A 26,217-nucleotide genomic window follows, 5' to 3' on the forward strand; every position below is an offset into this window, starting at 1 on the left:
CACTCCAATCCGCAAGATGGCGACAACTAATCTGAAATGGTGCGATTTACCTGTCAAAACAGTAGAGACACCAATGTTTTGTACATGAAGGAGGGGAGCCAAGAAGCTTCAGTTGAGTTGCTAATATCAGTCTTGCAATGGGATGGCTGTTTGGCCAAATCCTCCAATAATTCTGGTTGAGGTACCCTACTCGTTTATATATTTACTTTTTTATCTTTAAGTGTGAATATGCAACTACGTGCTGTCTTAATTAGTCAGTGAGTAACGTTAACGTATAGCTTCAATAGGCTCAAACTCATTAATTAACCTCCAGCATGCTAAGGATTAGCTCAGTTAGAACTCCTAATAGCTAGATAGCAAAATGTTAACCCACGTTTTTCCATGACTAGTGACGCGGCAAAGATACCTAAGCTATATTTAAGTAGTAGGCTACTGTAACACATTGTATAACGCGGATTATAAAATAGCATAGTTTCGTTGAAAATTGTAAATTGTCTTCTACCAAAATGAATGGAAGATGCATATTGTTGTTGGACTTTATTATTCAGACTTTTACCCAACTTCATAGCTAGGTTTCACTTTTAATATTGGCACGCAATTATCTTGGACATGAAGTAGCTGCTAACGTTAAATATATGCTTAACGTGAGTTAAAGTAACAACTTAGCATGTGTCATGATCACAATCTTAAACTGAAGTGCTATTTGAGTATTACCAAATGTGTGTAATGTAAAGGATATGGGTAATAAAGGATCGAGTTTTACTGATAAAAAAATAACGTTAAACCGTCAGATGTGAGAAGACATGGGGGCATTTTGATTCGCATGCATTGCATGCATGGTGTAATGCTGCACACGTTTTGAACACGTTAGTGCTGTATGATCATGCATGCTATACTGTGCATGCATATCATGGGAACCAAACGACTCCTATAGATCTCGTTTAGAATTGGTGCTAGACGAGTGAATCCATTTTTAAATCTAACCACTCTCTTGTTCTGCTTGATCTGAAGATGGTCCAATGGAGCACAGCATTTCTCTATGGATTTCCCAGAAGCATCTTTTAACAGTATGACAATTCACCACTGACCACGGACCTGTCAGAGCTGTTGAAGACCATGGCCGACAGACAACCTAGAAGTTTTTCATCCAAGACTTCCAAGAGCCCACGGTTTAAGTCTTCTTCCAGCGCTTCTGGACCCAGGCCTGGAGGACTGCTGCCCACTCCTACAGTACAAACAAGTGAGAAGGGTAAGAACTATACACACAACAGTACTTTTAGATTCACTTTGATCTCAGTCTAGGTTAATTTTACCTCACAGAGTGGTTTTGCTTTACCCTGTGTGAACTGTTGAATTGTCAGTATATTTATGAAAAATGATCTGAACATTGTAGCCAATCAGATAAGTATCTGTTGACAAGCTGTGGTTTGTCTCTCTATAGGGCCATCTCTGCAGAAACTTAAAGAGAATGTGTTGGATATGCTCTGCGAGATTCCTGAAGGAGTGAACATCGCCAAATTCCTCAGCACCTACAAGCGTCACTATGGTCGGCAGCTTGTCCTCTCAAATTATGGCTTGGCTGGCTTTCAGGATCTGATCACTGCCTTAGGGGATCAAGTATGTGTCGAGAGGATTGAAGACCGAAATGTCATCAGAATTGCAGGAGTTGATCATCAGCAGCAGAATCCCTTCTTTGATCAAGGTAAAATGGAGCATTAGACACCAGCACACTGAATATTGTGGTATATTGAAGATATATTTTGCAATGCTATTTTATAGATATAAGAATTGTTATATTTGTAATATTGAGTATGTTTAGTAGGCTACACATGTTACCATATGCGTACATTATAAATGAATTGCATTTTTATCGGAGAAGTTTCTCTTTCTCTCGTGTACGCACATACACAAACCTCAGGTAGGCGTGATCTCTGGGAAACATCCGTGTGGGGGGGGGGGAATGTGAGGTGATTTCATGCCAAATTGACTAAAACGTCTCCCCAGTCTTAGTTTGTTTCTCTAAATCTGTTTATCATGCCTGTACCCCAAAAAAATGAACAAATTTCAAAAGTTAAACACTAAATGAAAATATGGCAATTTGAGGCTATTAAGGTACCCTCACAAAATTGTCCAAAGTGTGCTGTAGTAGCAATTTTGGACACTGACGTCTTCAACAGCTTTTTGGATATATGGACGACATTTCCTACAGAAATAAACTTCCATCAGTAAAATAAACCTGAGTGCAGATTGATATTCAAATAAAAGATAATGATGTTTGTTTGTTAGTTAGTTAGTTAGTTAGTCGGCCAATTAGTTTATTGTCCCTCCGCATGCACGGTATTGACACTACGCATGCACGGTAAATGTCGCACAGTCGAGACCTAATATAATTACATTTCTGTAGTAGTGTGGTGAGGGTCCCCACAGACAAACTGAAGTATTGTTAACTCTGAAAGTGTACATAGAGGCTTCGTGTTCCGGTAGTGTCAAGTCAGCAGGTGCGTTTGATCTTGCAGCGCTGGACCTCACCACACTACCACAGAGGTGTAATAATATTTTATGCATGGTCAGTGATATAAAATAGCCTGTTTTTTGACGTACTAGTTGCCCCTTTAGCTTTCACTATAAGCCCATTCAGTGTTAATGCAAGAAACAGTCTAGTTCAAAACTCCACTGAATAATGTAATTGTGCTCTCAATCAAAAGATAACTACCGCAAATAGACTCTAGGTTGTTTTTACTCTGGAGTTACACTTTAAAGTCTAGTGAGGTTTCCCCATATTTCCTCTCATTTTTTTTCCTTTCATTTGAAACACTCAAAATTAATTTTCAAAATAAATTCCCATTTCCACAATGAATGAAATAAATGTCATGTACCAGTGACATGTCAGCGTATTCCTTATAAAATATGTGTACACTCACAATGACTTATGTTAAGCTAGGGACTTTTGCAGGGAGATATAAACATAGCCCCTCTCTCTCCATGTTGGAAGGCCATCAAGTCACGTGACGTCCTTGGCAACAACTGCTACCAGCAGCAGAGGGTGCTGGAAAGCGAAACTTAAGGCAGTCACGCTCGCTCTCAGTTTTGCTTTCCTCTGTTGCCTAGCGATTGCAGCACTAATGGAATCTGGGGCATGTTCGAACAAACCACAATCAAGAGAGTTACATAAGTCGCATTTGGACTCTACTGGCCTACTGGGCCATAAGAGCCCAAGACTTTGATTTCACAGCCTCTGGTCTAGAATCTGAACTGTGGTGGGATTTCACCACAGGCTTTGCCTAATGGCTAATTTTGCAAATGTCTGTCAGGATGAGGGAAATGAAAGGTCCAGTGTACACAGGGGGCCAATCAGCTGGGGCTGGTGACTGTTCAAAACTGGTTTCACTTTCATTTCTTGAGAGTGTCTGTTGTCATAGCTTTCGGTGACTCACTGGCAATAAGAAAGGGAGGAGGTTTTAAAGGTAGGGTAAACACCAACAGTGTCAGTTCAAGTTGGCCAGTGTAGGATTGAAAGCACATTACAAATGCTTTAAAGTAGTGTAGACCTACAAATAGTTGACAGTGCTTGACAGTGAGAATTGTGGTAAGTAATGTTATTGTATTTGTGTATTGTTTATTCATTTGTATCCTTATGTATTTTCTGTCTAGTGTTAGGCATGGTTACAGTTAATTGGTTGAAGTCATTGGGATGTAGCCTAGTGTCTGTATGCTTTATATTAGTCACAATAGAATCAGCTATTTAAAGATTGATTAGAAACTAACACAGTCTTGGCACACTGGCATTGTATATTTACTTACTAATCGTTTACAGGTTTGATACTCTTTACATATTTACCATTTGGATATTTAGCACTCTTTATTTGAACATTGCCTCCTGAGAATGATAAAGCAATAATGGAAACTGCTGAGTTACCAGGAAGTACACTCTTGGCTCTCATTTGAATTTATGATATGAGGCCCCTCAGGCTTGTTCAGTTGCATGTTCATTGAGAATACTCTAATACGATTTTCATTCCTTCATTTCATTCATAAAAATGTACTAACAAAATGTAAACAGTTCATTTGCTATGGTTGAGAAGAAGCTCTCTAAGCATCAGTTTTACAGCATGAAAAATTCATTGAGTATCCCGAGCATCTTTTGCCAGGTGCAGTTGCACAGGCTATTATGTCCTGTGTGACCGTGACGGATTAATTGCTCACAACCACTCCATCTATAATGCATAACAGCGTTCTCTGTTTACTACAATGGCTGTGGTGACTGGGTAACCTTTAAAGATTTGATGGACCTAAATACATAGTTTAGTGTTCCGGTTTTCTTTTTCTCTCTCTGCAGACATGGAGTCAGTTCGACAGGACATCATAGAGCTGGTCAGGGGACGCCCAAAGGGCATCCCGGCGAAAAAGCTGGCGGTTTCCTACAGCCAGAAGTACAAGCGGAACTTGACCCTCAGCACGCTCGGATTCTCCAGCCTAGCCAAGCTCTTGGACTCCATCGCAGAGCTGGTCGTGCAGGACGACGTGGTTTTCCACCGATCGCACAGGATAAAACCACATGTGACTCCTCCATTGGCTCCTACACCTCCCGCGTCGATTACCCCTCCACTGCCCAAGACTCATGCAGCTCCTGCCACTGGCGCTGCACTACCAGGTAAAGACCCCCAGCCGGCAATGCGTATGGCCCACCCGATGTTTGGCACGGGCCCGATGCCCGCCAGTGCCGAACTGACCCAGGAACAGCTACTGGTTAAGGTCCAAGAGGTGGTGAGGCACTTCCCGGTGGCGGCCACGTCCATCATCCAGCTACAGAACAGCTACTTCCTCCATTTCGGCACGCCGCTGCCCATGAGTCTGTACTTGCCTCTGTACAACCGCTTGACTCAAGCACCGCTGGCGCCAGCAGCAACAGCCTCAAAGCCAATGGAAGCCAATGGGGGAGCAGAACCCTTGAGCTCTTTAGGTAATCTCCATAGAAACAGGGCCAGTCCATGTCTGGGTTTAGGTAAAGGCTTAGTGAACTAAACTAGGTTTAGTTCACCTTATGTTTAGATGACCACATTTTGACCAGTACTTAGTGTTTTGCACTCTCATCCTTTGGCTGTAGTATTCGTTGTTGTAGTATTGATTGTTACCTAAGGTCTCCTCTGCAAGGTTGCTTGAATGTTATTCGTCATTTTGTAAGTTGCTTTGTAAGGTTAAGACTTATACTATGTGATTTGTTAAAACATAAAGATGAATATTAATTATGCTTGTTTTCAAACCGTTTAGTAAATAATATAATACCATTTACTACTTTATTATTATTATTATACTAATTTAATGCTATATAAAATTGAGATTATCTGTCTATCTGTCTGTCTTTCTGCATTGACATTGACCTTGATCTTATTTGGAGTATATCACAATTAGATATAATTTTTATTTTCTTCCAGCGACACCAGAGGGCAGCAGGAGGGTTAGCCCCGTGGCCTGGGCCGGTCCGAGCTCCGTGAGCCGGGTGAGGGACACGCCGTCTCCCCTCAGGGCGGCCTCCCCGCTGGTCAAGCAGCCCCAGGAGGCCTCCCTGCCAGACGGCCTGGCCAGCGGCGACTTCCCCCCGCTTGGGGCCGCGACGGCGGCGAAACCGTCCAAGGCCGAGGAGCGGCGTCTGCAAGCGGCAGCGATCCGTGAACGGGACCGGGACAGCTCGATGGCGTTCCACGACGCCTACCACGCCCAGCTGAGGGAGCGACACGCCGCCAACGTCCGAGCCGCCGAGGCCCTGGAGGCGTTCGAGGGCGGTGGCAGCCGGGAGCGTCGCTCGAGAAAGAACATGAGCGCCACTGAGGTGGACAGCCTGGCCGAGGACGTCATCAGATCCCTGGCCACTAGAGGAGAACTGGTCACTGTGGAGAGGGTAAGAGCCCTTTTCTCTGAAACTGTGAGGGACAGACACGTGCAGCTTCATCTTTATTTCTTTTCATAGTTGTGATACTGTGACGTGTTGGGGCTCCTACTGACGCCTGTCTTGTCTTTTCATTCTGATTCTGAAATCAAGACGTCATCACTTAGTATACCAGCAAATCACATCAAAGATGCTTTCAAATCCCCTTTTCCTGAAGGCGTCTGCCAACTCTCATCACACCATCATTACGCCATCTCCATTAGCTAGTGGCTGATAGCTTCTGGTGTAGCCTTTTATTGGTGCAACAGATGTTTCTTCAAAGACGTCTCATCTTTGTCCAGGTTGTGAGTCAGGTGTGTGAGTACCTGCAGATCCCCTCCCTGCAGTCCATGAGGATTTATCATCGGGACTTACCTGCCGTGAACAACCTGCAGCGTGCCATCAAAGAGGTCAACATGTTCATTGAGGTAGGACAGAAACAATGCAGTGGCTGTTTGAGTGATATATGTGTTATAGATACCTGAAGTAGCTTTTTACATTGTCACTGTTTTCAAAGTATTGTGTATTGCTGTTTGAGTCATATGTGTGATAAATTTGTTGTCCCCCAGTACTTTTTAAGGATAATCCCCTATTCATATCCATAAATAGGGGATCATTAGTGCCCTCAATGTGAACTGCAGTTTTTTGGAGTATTGCTGGTTTCACAGTCTACATGTTGCCTCTAGTGCACGGAAGGGAGGGGGGTGTGATTTGATGGGCTGTTGAGTTCAAACTCAGTCTTTTAAATTTCCCCTTGGGGATCAATAAAGTCTCTCTTTCTCTCTATCCATCCATCCATCCATTCATCCAGTAACGTTTAACTGCTGGTAATCACTGCCGCAATCAGCATTGCTGTGATTTTCCCGTTTGTTTGATCTGAGTGTTTTGTGTGTCTGTGTGATCTCAGGCCATGAACGCAGTGTCTGCCGTGTGCACGCTGTACGAGCTCGGGCAGGCCTTGGCCGGACTGCAGAACAAGAAGCGTTTCGAAGAGCTCCACCTCGGCCCCCTGTGCAAGAACCCGCTCATCCACAGGATGTTCAAAGTGGACGCCAACACCAAGGACGAGGACATACAGCCCATCGAGACGGTGGACATTTTGAGGGTCAGTATCTTGTGGTGATTGGGGCTTCTCTCACAGTCAGCACTGTATGAGATCACCTAGCAGCTAAAGTAGTGAGTCATCAGTTCATTGAATAATCATTTGGGATCATTTGGATTTTCATATCTACAATATTTTGTCCAATGATTTTTTTTTAAAGAGTCTCCAAGCATACAGGAAAAAATCCAAAGGTGTCAAGGTGGACCTTGCTGAGTTCATGAAACATCTTGCTGACCAGTACAACTGTGATACTCCTTATGAACTGGGCATTCGCATTCAGGGCCTTGGGCTACCCATTTCGGTAAGATTGCTTTTTCTTTTTGAAAGAAAATTTGATCACTGTCTGCATTATGATTTAATCTAAAATTAATATTTCAATTTCACTGAAACGTGGGTGATCTGGTGTCCCTCTTAGACGCTGCAGAGGGCGACCCTGACCATGCACGCCTTCATGGACTCGGCCAGAGATCGGGTCCAGGTGGAACTGGAGCAAGAGGTCCAGGAGAAGCTGTGGAAGATCAAGAAGAGCATAATGGACCCGGCAGAAGGACATCTGCCCTTAACCTCCTCGACCAGCAGCCGCGAGCTGAGGAAGAAGTACGTCGGTATGACCGCAGCCGACGCCGTGGTGGAGGTCTTCATTAACTCGGAGGGCATCTTCAGTGCCACTATGACTAAGGTACGCATGCATGCCAACCCTGGGAAACTAGGGGCTGGGGGCTGGGAGCTGTGGTCTGTGGATAGAACTTGAAAGTCTTCCTGCAAACACTTATTAGGACACTAATGATCATCAATATATTTTCACTGTGATTCATTACAGAGGACATCGCACGCACGCCCTACAAATTCAGGCCCTTAATGCACGGTGCACAAAGGCATGGTGCAATGCATTTAAACCCTTTGTTGTTTTAGCTACACCTCTTATAAAGGTAGATGTGATCTATTTCTGTTAGATGGCAACATTCCCTGCCTGGTAATGAAAACATTTCAATACAGCCCTCCAGAATAGACTCAGACCCAGACCCAGAATAGACTCCGTCTGCCAGTGAAGGTGGCAGACTCGGGGGTGCCGTAGCATTGTGTAATACAGTGCCTCCCCTCCTGGCATCGTTGGCCACACTCTCTGCCAGATTAATAATGCTGAGTTGCAGGATGTCCAGTCCCACTGAAACACTTTCCTCAGACACTGACCTATTTAAGGTTCCCCCCTGCCCCCCCCCACACCAACCCTCTCTCTGTTCTGTGAAGTTTTAGCCAAACCTCCCGTTTGGCCCACGGTGGGTGCTGACTGGGAGAGGATTGGGGGGGGGGGGGGGGGGGGGGCGTCCAACCGCCGGGGTGACACTAACCTTCCCTTTATCCCCGACAAAGTGTCAAAACCAGACCCCCCTTCATTTCACACCACATTTGAGCTTGAAAGACTTGCCTGATAATTCCAACACATTTTAACACCATTAAGGCTATCTTGTCTACTCGCTGTCAAGGAGGTTCCATAAAGTCTGCGCTTCTTGGAGCTTGTTAATATGATGCCTCGGCCTTGTAATCTTATAATCCCAGCTGTAATCGAGGCGCTTCTACTGAGCTTACATCACTTGGTTTTTACCCCCTCTCCACCCCGTCCCTGTGGCACTTTTTCAGGGATTAAGTGAAATACTGAGTTTCTTTTTCATTCACTTTAAATCGGGCCAACTCTATTCCTTTGCCTGGTGTTTTTTGTGTTGGTAGATTTTCTCTTTTTTTTTTCAACTTTTTTTTTTTATAAATCAAAACAGAACGTGCTATGGCTCGATATTGACGCTAACTGGATATTAATGTCTAATAACGAGTCTGATTAAAAATAACAGCATTGCAGTAAGCACCCAACAGTTTTTTGTGTTTGCAATAATTCAGTGAGTAATTCGATGAAGTTCTTTCTGGTGAGGACATGTTTGTATTTAGTCTCAGCATGCTGAAGTCCCAGCATTGAAGCCGACAAAAAGAAAGTGATATGAGCGAACTCTGGCATACGGAGCAAAGAACTTTTTGTTGTTAACTGAGACGAGATTGTTGTCTGATTTCTGGCATTTCACAGCGTGTGCAGGCCTTCCTGTCCTACGTGAAGGACGACCGTCTCGCCAAGAACCTGTTCCAGCTGGCCATCTGCTGCGGATCTCTGGAGCTCCCTAATGACCTGCCCGCCAATGAGAGAACCCCGCAGAACGACAATAAGAAGAAAAAGAAGAAAGAGGAGGACGATGACAGCATCTCAGTCATGGCTCCCTCTGAAAGTGTGTGCAACGCTCGTTTAAATCCAAACATAATACACACATTCGTATTACGCAATAACTACCATCATTAACTATTACATTTGACACATATGTTCTGAGCCATTGTTAGTGTACTAAATTAGAGGAATTCATTTTATTTGATTAATGTTTTTCTCGTTATTCGGTCATGACTGTGTCCATTTTAGCGTTGCAGATGTTCAGAATTTGCTGGCAGCCACCCGTTCCCATGATGCATCTGGTATTTGTCTTTCTCTATCCTACTTTCCTGTCTTTCTTCTTGATTGACACCTCAGCCTCAGTGCTGCAGTTGTTCCAGGAGCGCGTGTCCAAGCTGTGTGGCGTGCCCACGCTCGGCTACCTGTCTGATCTGGAGAAGAAGATGGCCGAGCACTTCAAGGTCAAAGCCTTCCCCGGGCTCGCGCAGGGGAGCTTCCTAGAGTTCCTGGTCAAGAACTCCGAGGTAAGTCCAAAAATCACAAACACACAGCTGGATGTTTCAGACTGATTTATACTTGATACAAATTGGCACTGTGCACTCTGAAAATGAAATGCAATATGAAATGTAAACAACAGTCTTTCCTTTTACTTTTTCTATAATTACAGTACTTTTAGTCATTCATTTTTCCCCCTTTGCTCCTTTTAAGTATGATTATTTGAACATAATTGAGCTCTACTTGTATTGGGTAAAATGGCAGAACCTAGCAGCCATGTCTGCTCCTTATCTCCACCTGCTGTGTGTTCCCTCTCCCCTCTCTGTGATTGCAGTCCCTGCAGCAGGCAGTAGGGGGCTCCATCCTCATTGGCAGCACTAGCTCCAGTGTGTGCGGCTTCAGACCCAGCCAGCAGGACGTGTTTGAGTTCATCACCCAGTGCGGCGACATCGACCCGGCCAGAGTGAGTTTCTGCCTCTAGTTTCCTGACCCCTCCACTTCTCCTAATAAGGGTCAAACGCTAGTGGTGGCTCTCTGGCTCATTAAACGTTGGGCCATTATGCACATCCTGCTTGTTAGGTTCAACTACAGAAGCTCATAACTGGAGCTCAGGATTAAGGCCTACACTCTTAAATGTGTGCTCCAGACAGCTTTGATGTGTCAAGGATGCTATTTTTAATTTAATGACCTTAGTTCACAGTTAAAGTGTGTGTGTGTGTGTGTGGGGCGGGGGGGTCTAATTTGGCGTGTTTGTTACTTTTACAACTAACTTGATGAAAATACTCTACTAAACATTTTTATATATGATATACTCTTCATTTCATATGCTACTTGGAGCTCAGTTACAATTACATTCCCTTAAAAAATAGCTGATAGATTTGGCTTGGAATCCTAATCTTAAAAATATGAGTCATACACAGTGTAAAGGCTCAGCTAGCTTGTCGAGTCCTGTTTGACCCGTCTCTCTACCCTCTACTTTAGTTGAAGTTCATCGAGGCATCTCTAAGGAGTCACTACGGCCTGCGGGACAGCAGGGAGCTGGGGTACGGCCCGCTGACCACGCTCCTGAACATCGTCCAGCGCCAGAGAAGCCTTGGCGGCCCGCTGGCGCCCAGTGTTGTGCGATACGAGGCCCCACTGATGCCCAAAGTGACTGGGTGAGAATCAAGCTCTTCTGTCTGATGTGTTGTGTCATATTTTTCCTCCATTGTCAAGTACCACACTTGTACATGAAACCATGACACCCTCTAGTTCTGTTCTTCTAAAGTTTCCTTGATCTGTTATTGTGTCTTTACTTTGTTATAAATTGTCCCTAAATGAGTGTGTGGTTGTCCACTATATATGCAGCATTTGGGCTTGAAAGCCTTGCTGATAATTCCTGTGAGAGTAATGTATTGAGATTAACTGAATGTGTTACAAGAGGGACAGAACAGAACTAACTCAGTTAGAGGTAAATTCTAAAGTCTGTGACACAGCCTAGACATCTGATGTTCATTCACTTTCTTTGAAAAATCATCAGCCATGTTATTTTTAAAGTTGACTTTAAATTGGTCCTTTAATCATTCTTAACACGGTCAGTCAAACAAAATTTCAGACTGCACACCTTTCAGAGGGTTTACCATGAAGGTTAAGGGGATTGTCTGTAATGTAACATCTGTAATGTAAATGTAAATGTCACTGACTGGGCGGTGTCCATCTCACAGGGAGCGGGCAGTGGGAGAGTCGGTGGGGGTTCTAGGGGACGTGCGTCGGGAGCAGGCCGTGTCCTGCCTGCTGTCGGCCCCTCTGCTGGAGGACCTGGAGCAGTGGAGCCTCTGGGAGTCAGTGTTCCTGCCCAGCCTCGGACCCCTCAAGGAGTTCATTGAGAGACACTGTGGTCAGTCAGAGCACCAGACCCTTTTTTTTAGTGTTCTACTTTAGAGTTTTGTGTATATGTGTGTGTGTGTTTGAGAGAGAAATTGTGATGATTTTTTGTCAGCCCTTTCTGTTTGTATTTATTCAAGTTGTGTTCAGTGGTGCAGTGAGCCTGTCTGTGGTTTGTGGGAAATCCTCAGGAAAAGTCTGTCCTCACACACAGGAGATAAATGTGCAGTGGAGCGTGTTGATTTCAGTAGAAGTCTCCTCCTTTCATGGCAAATATGATTTAGGAAAAAGCTGTATGGGCCAAAATAATTTGCAGTATTGCAGCCGAATAGATTTCAGTATTGCACAACAACAAGTAGAATATCACTGACAAAATGATGATATTTGTGTTTTTAATTATTTGTGTTTTTGTTGATGTTGTTGTTGTTGTTGTTGTTGTTGTTGTTGTTATGTAGCCCAAACTGACCTGATGGCCCTAGAGGTGAAGCCAGGCGTGCTGCTACGGGTCACCAGAGCCACAGGCGACAAGCTCTTTGCAGACGCCGTGCAGGCCCTGGACGCTGTGGGCACAGCTGGCCACCTGGTGTCCGTCGTGGTGGCTGATGGGATATTGAACGCCCCCACAGCCCTCCTGGCCAATCACATGGAGAGCTCACTGGCTGCAGCTGTAGCAAGGGAAGGTAGGAAGGCACCAAACCTTAATTTTGTTGTCTTTGTCCAACTCTTGGATTACAATTGAATTGATTACAGTTGACGTTGCATATGAGTACATGGCATTGAAATAATCCAGGTTTGTTGATATAGCACATTGTAATTCATACACCAAGGGAATTCAGTGTGCTTTGCACAAATAAGGGCATGAGGAACATAAAATGCAATCAATCAGGAGGATTCATACAGAAAAGCTTACAAACAGAAAATGGAAGTCAATTCATGAATAATCATTTTGCAGACTCCGCTCAGTTGGAAGATGGTCAATCTTACAGCACAGTGTCCCAGTTTGTTCTTGAGTGCCTGGTCCGAATCCCCACACGAATCTGCACAGCCCTACTGCAACAGGTACTCTGTGTTCAACTGTTCATTTGATCCTGTATGTAAACTTGAACATAGTTTGAGGCAGTAGAGTAGAAGTCGAAGGAGAGGAGTTTGTTCAACGTCTCTCAACAAAAAAGCAACACAAGCATTGGCTCCCTAACACTGAAGTGTAAATCCATCAACAGTTTAAATTACACAAAGCTGGCCAGGTATAAAAACCTGTCGTTTAATGAGTGTTCCTGATCGTTTCAGATGTGTGTTGACAGTGAGGGTGGAACATAGGAGTTATACTTAGCATGTTTGGACAGGAATTGGGCGGATTGTTTATGTTTGAATGTGTTGAAATCACTTTATTTTTATTCCCCTGTGGAATTGGCCTGGGAGTTAGTTTTAATGACATCATTGCCATTGTGTTTATTGTATGTGGTTTTGAATACAAATGACTGTTGTGCTTAACTACAAAAAAATGCTGATCTCAGTCAGATCCCTCCTAGCCAACCGAATTAGCTAGACATCAATAAACGCTCTGTGATTTGGAACGCATCCATACCGCACTTTTTTTAAAGTTAATCACTCATCATCTCCTTGTCAAATGCCTCTCCTCCCCCTCAGATCTTCCTGGAGCCCCTCTCTAAGGTGCTGGGCCAGTCCATGTCCAAAACCGTCCTCCTGGAACGCGCCCGGTCCGAGCCACGCTACCTCAACCGGCTCCACCAGATGGGCGTCCTCCTGGGCATCACCGAGTGGGCCAGGGACTACCACTCCAAACTGGACTCTCCCAAAGCCCCAGACGCTCTCCCCCACCAACAGGTTAAACCCTGCGAGACCTTCTAGCTTGTGCCAAAGTCAGAGATGTAAAAGTCCGACCACATGTTTGTTCCAACCATTCACTAAACTGGCTGATTCTAACTGGCACAACTCCTCAGCCAGGTACATCAGCTAATTAGTGAACCTGTAATTAGTCAACTGTGTTAAGTGCACAGTGAGAACCAATACAATACATACAAAGTAGGACTTTTACTTTCTGAAGATTGATACAACTCTGATCAAAGCACGTCTGACCCCCAATTTGCCAGCAGGCTGCTTTTCCTGCTTTTCTTTGTATGGGTTCATCTTTGGAAACAAGCCCATTGATGGACTCTGGTGCATTTGTTGGTCATGTATTTCACTGTGTATATTTGGTCCTCACACACAAACGTCATTCCCTTGCAGCAGTCTGTGGTGTCCAATGGGCTGAGTGCTGGAGTGTCTGAGGACGGCCTGTCTGACAGGGATGACCCAACAGAGGAAGCCTCCGCCCCTCAACTCAATGGCATTGACCGCTCAGGTAGACAGACATGTTTATAGACAGAAATCCTCACCAATTGCAACCATAATTTGAAACAGTACATTAGTGTTGGTAAAAGACAGTGGTGACTACATAGATTTACAGTAGTACGGACAGACTAACACATGGTTCTTCCATGTTTGGCTTACATCTTGAACTCCTAGATCTGGCTCATCGATTGACTTGGTCTCTCTTATATTTTCTGGACATGTTTGACTTTATTGTGATAGGACAGTTAGAGATTGACAGGAAGTGAGTGGAAGGGAGAGATGACCCAGGCTGGACTCGAACCCGGGTCCCCATGGGCACTTGGACCCATGTGTGGTACGGGCGCTGTAGCCAATTGCCCCACAGTGCCCACCGACTTGTTCTCTGTTGTTGCTCAAATAATCCTTGTCAGTCATTTTCTCTAAATGATGTCATCGGTCTAGATGCCAATAAGAGTAGATGCGTCAGCTGTCGTACAGGTGTGTGGCGTGAGCGTGTCCGTTTTTATTTCGGCTCCCATGTTAACAGGTTAGACCTCGCACACCGCCTGCGTGACACATGCGTCTCACGAAAGCGCGTGCATGCTAGGAATAGGGCTCGCGCCTATTTTTTCACACCACACGCAAGCGTGTTGGAAGCGTTTCCATTCAAAACAGTGAAGGGGGAAAAAACCACGTGTGAAAAAGAGACGTTTTAATTGGCAGAGAGGCCACCGCAGCGCCGCATCAAGACGCGCTTCTGGTAAGCGAAGACATAGAAAACGGCACGCAGCTGACAGGCAACAGACACGCAACGTTCACGCCACGTTCCCCCGTGGCGTGAAACGGCCTTAAAGACTGCAACACAGACAGACTTTAATCTGGCAGATTTGAGTGGCAGAAGAATGGGCACAACACTGAGTTGTGTTTCAAAATCTGACTTCACCATCACCAGTACTGTGCTCTCCCCCCCCCCCAGACTCCAGCAGTGACAGCGATAAGAACGACAGTGACGAGGAACTGGTCTCCGATCAGTCCAGCGACCTGAGCCCTCCCGAGGAGATCGAGGAGACCCCTGCCGAACTGACTGCAGGTCAGCTAGCTGAATCGGCAGCATCAGAAGTAGAGGAGCCAGACGAGCAGCTGGAGCCGTCTAGACTGAGCCTGCAAAGGGCCGTCATTGAGGACATCAGGTTTGTTTACGTACTGTAGACCTGCACCAGCGCTAATGCTCAGATAGTGTAACAACATTAATTACATAGACATTCCCATGAGCTGAAATCCTTTTGGTGAATTGCTTCTGGTTACATAAGGGGCTCCTGTGATCTCTGTAAGACATCAGCAGCGCATCTGATGATAGCATTACCCTCCACTTGCAGTTGCTCATTACTCTGGGCCCAGTCAGATTATGATCACGGTGAAGATGATGATGGCACATTTATGCAGTGCAACAACAATATTCATTTGATGGGAAAGTGTTTCTTATGCTTGTCTGCTGTGTGTGTGTGTGTGTGTTGACTGGGGCCTGCTGTGTGTGTGTATGTGTTGACTGGGGCCTGCTGTGTGTGTGTGTGTGTGTGTGCTGACTGGGGCCTGCTGTGTGTGTGTGTGTGTGTGTGTGTGTGTGTGCTGACTGGGGCCTGCTGTGTGTGTGTGTGTGTGTGTGTGTGTGTGTGTGCTGACTGGGGCCTGCTGTGTGTGTGTGTGTGTGTGTGTGTGTGTGCTGACTGGGGCCTGCTGTGTGTGTGTGTGTGTGTGTGCTGACTGGAGCCTGCTATGTGTCTGTGTGTTAACTGGGGCCTGCTGTGTGTGTGTGATCCAGGCGGAATGATTTCGGGGTGGGCGTGGAGCTGAATGAGGAGGGCCAGCGGCTGATGCAGGTGCACCAGGAGCGTCTGGGCCGCAGCCTGCAGCGCCTCTCCACCGAGCTCTACAGCAAAGACACCCACTTCGTCCTGGAGCTCATTCAGGTCGGCCACGTCCACACACATCACATAACGTCCACTGCTTTTATTCCATGTGAAGTGTTTGTCCTGCATGACTCATTTATGGAATTAGGCTACGGAGTCTTGTGTGTTTGAGTGTTGTGTGTTTTGCTTTAGAAACATTTCACAATTATGGTTTGAACCCTTTTCATTGTTCAGACAATGCTTAAGCTTTTGGGTGTAATTGATAGGGATGTCCCGATCCAGTTTTTTGCACTTCCGATCCGATACCGATATTGTAGCTTTTAGCATCGGCCGATACTGATACCGGCCGATCCAAGCATGTATTAAAGATTAAAGATATTTACTTTATATTTTGTTGTTATACTCATGTTGAAAAGGGTTTTACTCTTAAGAACAACTAGCCAACTTAATTAGGTTAGTTTGAATAATCCACAGTGGTTGGTAATGAGAAGCAACACACACAAAACCTGAGTAGAAAATAGTCAAATTACCCCACACACACTGAATTGGCTATAACAACCCAAATAACTGTCACCCTTCTAGTATTGCTATCTCCTCCACACTTTACTGCTCCATCTCCATACTCCCTTCAATTTCTACTGTTTGCCCTGGCTGCAGTTTGAGCATGATGGAGAGATTCTTCTTCTATTCACAAAGGTGATCATTTCAACATGCTCAGGTGTCAGCCTGCTCCTGTGCTCATCAATGATAAGTGAGACTGCGCTAAAAAGCCTCTTGTTGCGTTTTAAAAGCGAAACCGATGCCACAACTGGTCTGGGTTTGCTGAAGTAACCTAGGCTACAGGCTGCATTTATTAGGCTACAGAAAATCAAGCAACATAGCACGTAGGCCTATCTACACTATTTAGAGGAGCTTAAGTTTACCGCGACAACAGCTGTCACTAATTCACATCGTCGTAGGCTGCGCCGATGAACAGACTAAACGGTAAAAAAAGTTATGATCGCCTACTGGAAGCTTCTACCCTTTTGAATGTGTAGTTGTAGGCCTAGGTGCACTTAGTTGTTAGCGATTGACCAGGTTGCTTTTTGAAATGAAATGCGTTTGTTAGGCTAGCCGATTGTAAAAATAGGGAAATTAAAGTGCGTGCTGTGCCTATACATTACACAAACAATCTTAAATCGCGGAGATAACATTCGTTAGACAGGCAAAGCTGTCAGCAGCAACATGCATAAGAGCCTTAATAGTAAGAGGGTCTCGCGGACACTCGCGGTCGCGGTTAACATTAGGCTATATTAATTTAACTGTGACATGAAATGTTTGCTCGATAACTTTAAATTCTTAGTGGGACATGCACAGACAAGTGGGATGCTGGACAGGTCGCTAGGTGTGCTGGAAAACGCGGACCGGATTTGGGGGAAAAGCTGAAAAAAACTGGAATGGATTACCTACATCGGTGCGCTGGAAAACACGAACCGGAGTTTTGAAAACAAACTGGATCGGGAGTCCGGATCGGGATTTTCCCGTGCAGGCCGATCCCACATTTTTTGCTAATATCTGCGGCCGATTCGATCCAAATATCGGATCGGGACATCCCTAGTAATTGATGTTCTGACTTGATTTTTGTCTAGTTACAAAGTCACCTGTTTTAAATATTCGTATTTCTGCACCATCTTACTCACCTTGCATCACTTTTAGTATATTCATTTTCTGTATTATTTTTATAATTTTATCATTTTTGGTGTTATATGCCACTTTGTTGCACAACATCTTTTCCCCATTCACTTATTTGCATATCATTATTTCCAGACATTAGAAAAATTGAAATGACATTCCTTTTGTGTGCAGAATGCCGATGACAACAGCTACCCCTCAGCCGAAGATGTGCAGCCATCGCTGGCCTTCGTCCTCGATAAGGACTGCATCACCATCCTGAACAACGAGTGCGGCTTCCAGGATAAGAACGTGCGGGCCATCTGTGACGTCGGCCAAAGCACCAAGGGCAAACACACCTACGGATACATAGGTACTCTTAACATGCAGTGAATCTCATAGCATTTTTCCTGAACTAAGTATATTATTTAAAGGATTTTGTGTGCATCACCCATAAGTAAATCCTCTACATAGGGAGAAACAAAGCCTTAAAGGTGCTCTAAGCGATGCCACACGTTTTTTAGGCTAAACAAATTGATGTCACTTACTGCAAACATCACCTAACCAACCGCTAGCTTTCTGTGTCCTGAATACACTGTTAAAAAATGAGATCTCTGTGGACAGCCCAGGCTCCAAAAACGGCAACAAAAACAACCTGGGCAAACCCAGCCCATAAAGGCCCCAGCCGTGGTGCAACTGGCTTGGGCACCTGCACCGTACGCCGGCGACCCAGGTTCAATTCCCGCCCCGTGGTCCTTTCCGCATCCCACCCTGACTCTCTCTCCCACTCACTTCCTGTCATTCTCTACTATCCTGTCAATTAAAGGCATAAAAGGCCAAAAAATATACTTAAAAAAAAAACCTAGCCCATAAAAACATAACAAACTGTTCCAGCAAATCACAGACGAGATGCGCGTTTAGGAGAGTTTCAATTGCACAGGAGCAGTACGGGAGGGAGGGGGAGGAAGTAGCGAGCTAGCTCTCTGTTTTGTCAACAGAAGTGATGTTACCCAGCATCGCTTAGATCTTTAACTCTCTTAAGGGAAGTTAAGGGGAACACATAAGGCGTTTTGTGCCACCAGCATGGCCCAGGTATTCTGCAATCACCAGCTTCAGCTGCCTCTCCCTGGAGCTCTCCTGTGCAGAGGCATCAGTGTTGTTAATATAATAATAATAATAATAATAATAATAATAATAATAATAATAATAATAAGTTTATAGCGCCTTGTTGGTTGTGTGAATGGTTCTGCTCTGTTGGTTGCGAGGTTGTTCTGAGGCCAGTGTTCATATTCAGATGTAAGGGGGTTTATTTACAGAAGGCCACTGAAAGTAGGCCTGGAGGCAATCGTAATACCGACATCATGGAATCAGGCTTATTTTAAGCTCTCGGCTGATGAGGGGAGATTTCTCTGTCCTGGGTTTTTTATGTGAAACTTTGCCATTATACCTAAATGGGCTGAGTAACGACCCCCCCCCCCCACTCTCTCTTTCTCTCTCTCTCTCTCTCTCTCTCTCTCTCTCTCTCTCTCTCTCTCTCTCTGCTGTTGTCTGGTCGTCTCATGCGGGAGAAGCATCTCTGAAACAGAGCAGATGTCCTTGTGAAGTGCCTGGTGTGCCTGTCAGTGTGTGCAGCCCATTCACAGACTCCCTCGCCTACTGTCTGTGTGTGTGTGTGTCGCGTTGTCGGCCCTGCTGTGAGGACCGCTTTATTAGATAACCTTCAGACTAATTATTCAGCACAGGACACGCAGGCGGTCTGGGATTGATGGCTGAACAACACAGACTTCATTTGCAAGACTATGGCTCACAGAGGCCCCGTGTGTGTGTGTGTGTGTGTGTGTGTGTGTGTGTGTTTGGGCTGGGGGGGAAGAGGGAAGATTGCGTGTGTGTGTGTCTGTGTTTTGAAAGACAAATGTGTGAACTATTTGTTTCATTCCTGAGATGGGCTTATATCAAAATGCAATCTGTCAGTTTAGTTTCCCAAAGCAAAACTCTGCTCAGTTTGTGTGGGGCTCAAGGCAGTGGAAATGGAGTTTGGCAGATGGGTGACCGAGAGAAACTGAGGCCTGTGAGCTAGAGTGTCACAAGCAGCCCCCAAAAAGATATGTGTTCTATTGAGCAGGATTGCATAGTGACATTATGACACTGGAATTGGTCTGTTTTCTATATTTATCAATCCTGAGGGCCTCTCCCATTGTGGTTTGACATAAACAGTATCAGCGTATAATTAAAAGTGTATTCTGCTTTAAGAGCCATTTATCAAGGTTGTGTTTGTATTTGTTTAGAGGTCAGTTTGCTTTCACACGAACATGCTGTGGTCTTTAGATGGAAGTGTTGCTGACTGATGTTGTGACTTGTATGACTTCCAGGGCAGAAAGGAATCGGGTTCAAGTCGGTGTTCAAAGTGACGGACTGCCCCGAGATCCACTCCAACGACTTTCACGTCCGCTTCGACAAGAACAGTGGCCCCATGGGATACATCCTGCCACACTGGGTCGACGAGGAGCGTCCGGTGACTGCAAACGCCCCAGAGATCTGTCACAAGAGGTGAAATCACTGGCGCCTCACTCTAACATTTAATACTGTGTGTTCCCACCCTGCAAAACTAGAGGGAGCCTTTCCCATCTGAATTGCCTTGCCAGTTTGGTCCAGTGACTAGGATCCTCTGCTCAAGACAATAGCCAGTTGTAGATGCAGAATAATGTATTTTGCCAAGTAAATTGTTGAAGCGGTCAGTTTGCCCAAACAGCCAAATTCACTCTATTCACAAGTAATCCAATAGTGAAACCCAATAGTCTTGTATTGTGGGACATTCCAGTTACAATAGTAGTATTTTTCCAGCATAGAAATGGCCTGTCACAGCTGTCTGGCTTGCTGTAATGTGTTCTAGCTGGACCACCAAGATCCTGCTGCCTTTGCGCTCCGAGAGCCTCCAGACCAGGAACCTGTTCCGTGACGTCCACCCCTCTCTGCTGCTCTTCCTCCATCGCCTGCGCTCCATCACAATCTTCAACCAGGTGACCCACGTCCCTCTGAGCTTTGCAGATGCAGCCTCACCAAGTTCTTTTGCTTCTGGATCTTCTTGAAGAACAGCGTAACAACAGTACACTGAATTGGTTTCCCCACCCTGCTTAGTCTTAAATGCTAACACTGTTGTCTATTCTGGTAACAATCAGTCATACTAATGTATTGTGTACTTACCACCGTACAATTTAGATATAACAGAATACTGTATACTGTTGAATTTTGCATTATTCTGCATTTATTTTTTCAAATAATTTTGTGAGTTGATTTAGTCAAAAACATCTTGCTTTATTTAAAAACATCTTGCTTTATTTAAAAACCTCTTGCTTTAGTCCAAAACATCTTGCTTTAGTCCTTGTTAGTTGCTGTTTGCAGAGCTGATGCATATCATGTAAACAGTAAATGACCCCTTCGTTGACCTGACCTTTCTGCTGACCTTCAGACGGATGGGCGTCTGGTGACGATGAGTCGGCAGGACCTGAGTCACAACATCCTGGAGGTGCGGCACACAGGTGGCCTGGAGCGCTGGCTCGTGGTCAAGAGCAGGCTCCACCCCAAGAAGGCAAGATGCACACATTTGAACCGTTTATTTATGTCCGCATGAAGAAATAGGGAAAGGGACACAAATATTATAGGATAGGATAATACATAATTAATCACACACCCACACCACACCACACCGCAATACAAATGCCCACAGGGGGTGGTGTTTACCAGTATAAGGGGTGGTGTTTACTAGTCCACGAAGAGCCCACTAATGAACAATAGGACCTAACCGAACAGTACACCCGAAAACCATGAAACATGGTCTGCGGGTGCTGCTAACACTTGGACCATGATGGAGAAAAATAAGGAATGAAAAGTGTTTTACAAATTCTGTCCATTCTGTCTATTTTCATATATTGACTGGTATCTGTGTGAGTATTTGTGTCAATATTGGAGTATACAAATGACAAAAGTCAAGACGGAGAAATAAAATAGGGGTGCAACTGTGACATAGTAATTAAGAAGTAATATTTAAAATACAGGAGACCACCCACTCTCTGTCTCCCCAACACACACATTGCTTTACTAAGCCCTCCTTATCCTTCTGTCTAATAACTAAGTGGAGAATAAAGCCTGTCTTTAGGATTTGCTGCTCCCCTCTCAACCTGTTCAGTACTGTGCCCCTCTCCTTCCCTTTATCCCTTCTCCTCTTTCTTTCTGTCTCATTTCATCTTGCTGCTTCACGCCAGGAATGTTCACGCCTTTTCATGTCTGCGTCTTCTGGGGCTCTACCGTTATTATGTAAGCCCTCCGCCGGAGCCTACGACGCCATAGCGTCTCCCTCCCTCTCTCTCTCTCTCTCTCTCTCTCTCTCTCTCTCTCTCTCTCTCTCTCTCTCTCTGTTTCTCTCTCTCCCTTTCTCTCTCTTCCTCTCTGTCTTCCTCTCTCTATTTCTGTCTCTCTCTCTCTCTCTCTCTCTCTCTCTCTCTCTCTCTCTCTCTCTCTCCTCTCTCTCTCTCTCTATCTCTCTCTCTCTCTATTTCTGTCTCTCTATCTCTCTCTATCTCTCTCTCTCTGATCTTCTCCCCAACCCATCACCAAAGCATCCAATTCGGGTCACAGGGTTTGCAGAAAGAGGGGAAGGAAAAAAGCAATGCACAAATGTGCCATGACAGCCAGTAACCCCCCCCCCCACACACACACACACACTTTTCCCCACTCTTTTTGCACTCCCCTTTCCTCATGTCGCTCCTCATGTTTTTTCCTTTCCACCTCCATATTTAGTTCTCCCACCCCAGGTGTTGAGGGATGCTATCAAATTAGCGGCGGTTTAATTAAGCGACATTTGCGGAGGGAGCCGCGCAGAAGAGAGGCTTTCCCTGTGCAGTCACCCCAGCACGTGATTGACAACCCCCGCACACACATGCGTGCTATATCAGGAGGAGAGTCCTGGATAGATTTCCCAAGGCTTTTTTGGTTCCATATATACCTCCCCATCACAGTCTCAATGCTAGTAGCTAGCTATAGCATCGTCAAACCATCTGTCATGTTTTTCAGGTATATTCTTCTGTCAGGCCCATTGTTATAAAGCAGCACTTTTTTGGGGGTTAAATAGCTGGCTTCTCCTTTGTCAGCTCCCCAAAAATGAAAGCGCCACATAAAATGTTTTCTGTATATATTTATAATTTTTCCCTAGTTGAACTATGCCAGATACCTTCATAGCTCTCTAGCTCTCTCTCTCTCTCTCTCTCTCTCTCTCTCTCTCTCTCTCTCTCTCTCTCTCTCTCTCTCTCTCTCTCTCTCTCTCTCTCTCTCTCTCGAGAAAGCTTCAGAATGTTGCTTTTTTTGTTTCCCTCAACTTGATCTTTGACAGATGCTGTACTTAAGTTATGACAGACACATTTCTCTGCCAAAGAATATCTGCCAAAATGCACGGCCACAAACTAAACTGACTGACTGAGTGAATCCAACTGTAAAGAGGGTGGGCGTAGAACATTGCACTTCTGTGAACAATCTCCCTCCATCAGGCTTGGAGCACAGCTCCTCAGAGGGAACAGAAATATCTGTATCGCTTTTAACCATGGACAGATTGTCAGACGGCAATGCTACCAATGCTCCACCATGCCCGTGTGTGTGTTTGTTTGCGTGTCTGTGTGTGTGTGTGTGTGTGTGTGTGTGTGTGTGCACGTGTGCTAATCTCTCTTGTGTCCCTCAGATTAAAGAGGAGGTGGAGTCCACGGAGCTAGCCATGGCCTTCTGCCTGAGTGACGGCTCGTCATCGTCCTCGACCGACGCCCCCTTACAGCCACGCCAGCAGAACGTCTTCGCCTTCCTGCCGCTGCGCAGCTTCGGCTTCCGCTTCATCATCCAAGGTCAGGGGGTCACAGAGGAGGGCAAAGGTTACAGATGTTGTTCGCTCTCTGCGCAGGCATGCAGAGCTGCGCAGCTGTGTGCACGTTTGAACAGGAAGTGCAGTCAGTGCATTTCCTTTGGGTCACTTGTACCATAAATCCGTCCTCTCACAATCCAAGACACCTCCCTGGTTGTGACTGCAGACACTGTCTGAGTTAGACGATAATAATAACTCAATTATTAGATTAATTTGAACTGTCTGAGTGAAGGTTTGAGTTGTTTGAGTGGTGCATGTGTTATTTTATCTCTTCATTAAAACCTTTTCTATAATGTTCTCTACAGGGGACTTTGACATCCCGTCGTCTCGTGAGGACGTGGACAGGGACAGCTCCTGGAACCAGTGGCTGCGCTCCAACCTGCCCCAGCTCTTTATGGAGGCCATGGACGTCTTCAGCGTAAGAACCCAGTTGTCCTTTCTCCGCAACAGTGGCCGGTGTTCTGCCATATATGACCTCCTATCACCCCTGTGACTTCATGACAAAGAGCTAAATAAAATCCAACTGCCGTTCTTAATAGCCCTTAGTTGTTGAATCAGAGTTGAACTGAAGCTGGAGTGAGATGCATCAATAATGAATGGCATTACATCAGCTGTAATTACTGTTGAGTCTGTATGGTTTGGGAAAATCACTAGACACGTCCTGTACTTAAGCGTTAAGAGAGTGTTTGTGTTCCAGTGTGCCTTTGTGGAGCACACATGTATATTTGATGGACCATTAAGGAAATAGTTTCTTGCAGTGTTATATCATAAATAGCCAGCCTCAGACCCAGAATTTCAGTTTGACTCCAGTGATTAAATTACATTTTCAGTCATTTTATGTTATTAAAAAAAATAGCAGTGCAGTGTTTCCTATACGTTGACTAGTCTGTGGCGGGCCACCACAAGATCAACACTGGCCGTCACACAATAATGTTCTATGTTGTACTATTTAAATGAGATAAAACCCTTTCATTGAGCTGCACTTTTTATGCATGCAGCCTTTCCTTACCCCACCCCACTCTCTCTCGTAATGAACCCTCCGCCCCTCCTCTACATGTACATCTAACAAAACATTAACAATTGTTGAAGGATTGTTGTTGGCAGATAGAAGCATTGCATAGAAGACGACAGGCTAAATTGCTATTAAATCCGCTTAGCATCGTGACCATGCTGCGCAAATTTGTTCAAAACTGCTGCGTTCAAGTCAACTCTGCTAAGGTCTTATCACAACATCTCTAAGCTACCTTAGAATACTGTACTGTACAGTACTCAAGAACCACCCCCCTTGCCCAAGTCAACCACCACCACAAATTGAAGAGCAGTGTCTTACTGTGTGATACATTCACAATCACTGCAAGTAATACTTATTTTGGAATACTTGATTCAGCTGGCTTCATATTGTGATGGCCATCATGCAATTGGATGCTCTGGTAAAAGCAATTTTCTAGCTCAGTTCTGGGTTCTGTAAATTGTAGTGACTATTATTGCAGTGCAACATCTCCAGCTGGAAATGTTCATTATTGCCTTCCAATTCTTTAATATTTTCACACCACAATGAGAAAAGGCACAGCGCTGTAATGGCCAATCACTATGGAGAAAGTTTGCAACCACTTGCAGCAATTTAGCAACTTCAAGTGAAGTTGGAGTTTAAAACTCCTGTGCTGTGCTACTGGATGAAGGAAACTTTTTAATCCTCTCTGTTTTGGTTTTCACAGAAACACCCAGAATTCAGCGGGCTGAAAGGACTCTGCTACTTTCTGCAGTTCGTTCCACTTCCTGACGAGATCCAAGACTTCTTTAAACCGGTGGCCAATCAGATTCTCCAGCTCCTCAAAGGCCGAGCATGCCTTCCTGCCAAAGAGGGCCGAGGTGCGGTTGGTTATTTCTCTCCGCCACCCTCTATGGGGAATGAAGCTATTTTCAAACGAATTGCACAGTGCAGTGCCTGCCATGCTGTGACATTTATTGTGAATTATACATAGTCAGAATAGAAGATTTGCTTGCTTTGAGCTCCTGAAGCTCATTCGGTAGGACATGAGGCGGTATGCCAGATCTCCTACAGGTTACAAGATGGAGTAGATTTTGTTTAGAGCTGTAAGGTGGATGAACTTTTTGTATAACACTGAAATACACCCCAGCACGTTAATTTGGATGTGACCAATCATTGAAATGACTCTTTCTGACTGTACTTGCAGATATTTTAACCTGTATATATCTCAGATTCAGCTTCATTAGTACCTCTGGCATGTTTCCTATGCCCTTGTATTTGGCCATGTGCTCCAAATAGGGCTAATGATCACTATTAATATTAATATCATCTGAACAATAACTGTTTTGTCGTGACGTCACCACTAGCCTCCATTGTTCAACATAGTCATTCCTCAGAATACTGCGATTCGACGGACACTCTTACCATGCCTCTCATTTTGTCCCCCTTAGATGGCAAGGTGGCGTTGAAGCAGCCGTCTGAGCTGGCCGTGTGTCCGGACCCCGTCGTCCAGGAGGTGGTGGGGGCCGAGGAGCTGGACAACCACCTGCGCCTGGCTTACCTGCACCCGCTGCTGCAGGCCCAGCTGCCCGCGGCCCTGCTGGCCACGCTGGGCGTGCGCCGCCTCCGAGGGGCGGACGTGGCCAGCCGCTCACCTGCGCCATGGCCCGCGAGCTCGTCCAGAACGCCACACCTCTGTCAGGTACAGACTGAAGGGGAAGGGGCTTCCTGCTAGGTGGGCTTCCTGGTGGTCCAATCAGGTTTTGGGGATGTTAAAATCACATCCCTTTAAATTCCAGAAGATGTCCAGATAACCAGGTTTATTTACAATGATGATGGCACCAACAGATACTCTT

General features: G+C 45.3%; 1 protein-coding gene across 1 annotated transcript; it reads left to right on the forward strand.

The window, feature by feature from the left end:
- Positions 1 to 26,096, forward strand: wu:fj29h11. The gene is made up of 28 exons (XM_042083920.1): positions 1 to 181; positions 1,012 to 1,249; positions 1,442 to 1,702; positions 4,337 to 4,960; positions 5,433 to 5,896; positions 6,226 to 6,351; positions 6,831 to 7,028; positions 7,186 to 7,326; positions 7,441 to 7,704; positions 9,097 to 9,292; positions 9,586 to 9,752; positions 10,058 to 10,186; positions 10,705 to 10,880; positions 11,427 to 11,599; positions 12,042 to 12,266; positions 12,539 to 12,645; positions 13,234 to 13,431; positions 13,834 to 13,948; positions 14,894 to 15,107; positions 15,737 to 15,884; positions 17,670 to 17,847; positions 19,844 to 20,021; positions 20,365 to 20,491; positions 20,941 to 21,060; positions 23,200 to 23,356; positions 23,679 to 23,791; positions 25,089 to 25,242; positions 25,813 to 26,096. The coding sequence occupies exons 2-28, from the start codon at positions 1,117 to 1,119 to the stop codon at positions 26,094 to 26,096; spliced, it is 5,370 nt and encodes a 1,789-aa protein (XP_041939854.1). The 5' UTR covers positions 1 to 181; positions 1,012 to 1,116.
- Positions 26,097 to 26,217: the final 121 nt, after the last annotated feature.

The sequence above is a fragment of the Alosa sapidissima genome, chromosome 24, assembly GCF_018492685.1.
Source record: "Alosa sapidissima isolate fAloSap1 chromosome 24, fAloSap1.pri, whole genome shotgun sequence".
Classification (NCBI taxonomy): domain Eukaryota; kingdom Metazoa; phylum Chordata; class Actinopteri; order Clupeiformes; family Clupeidae; genus Alosa; species Alosa sapidissima.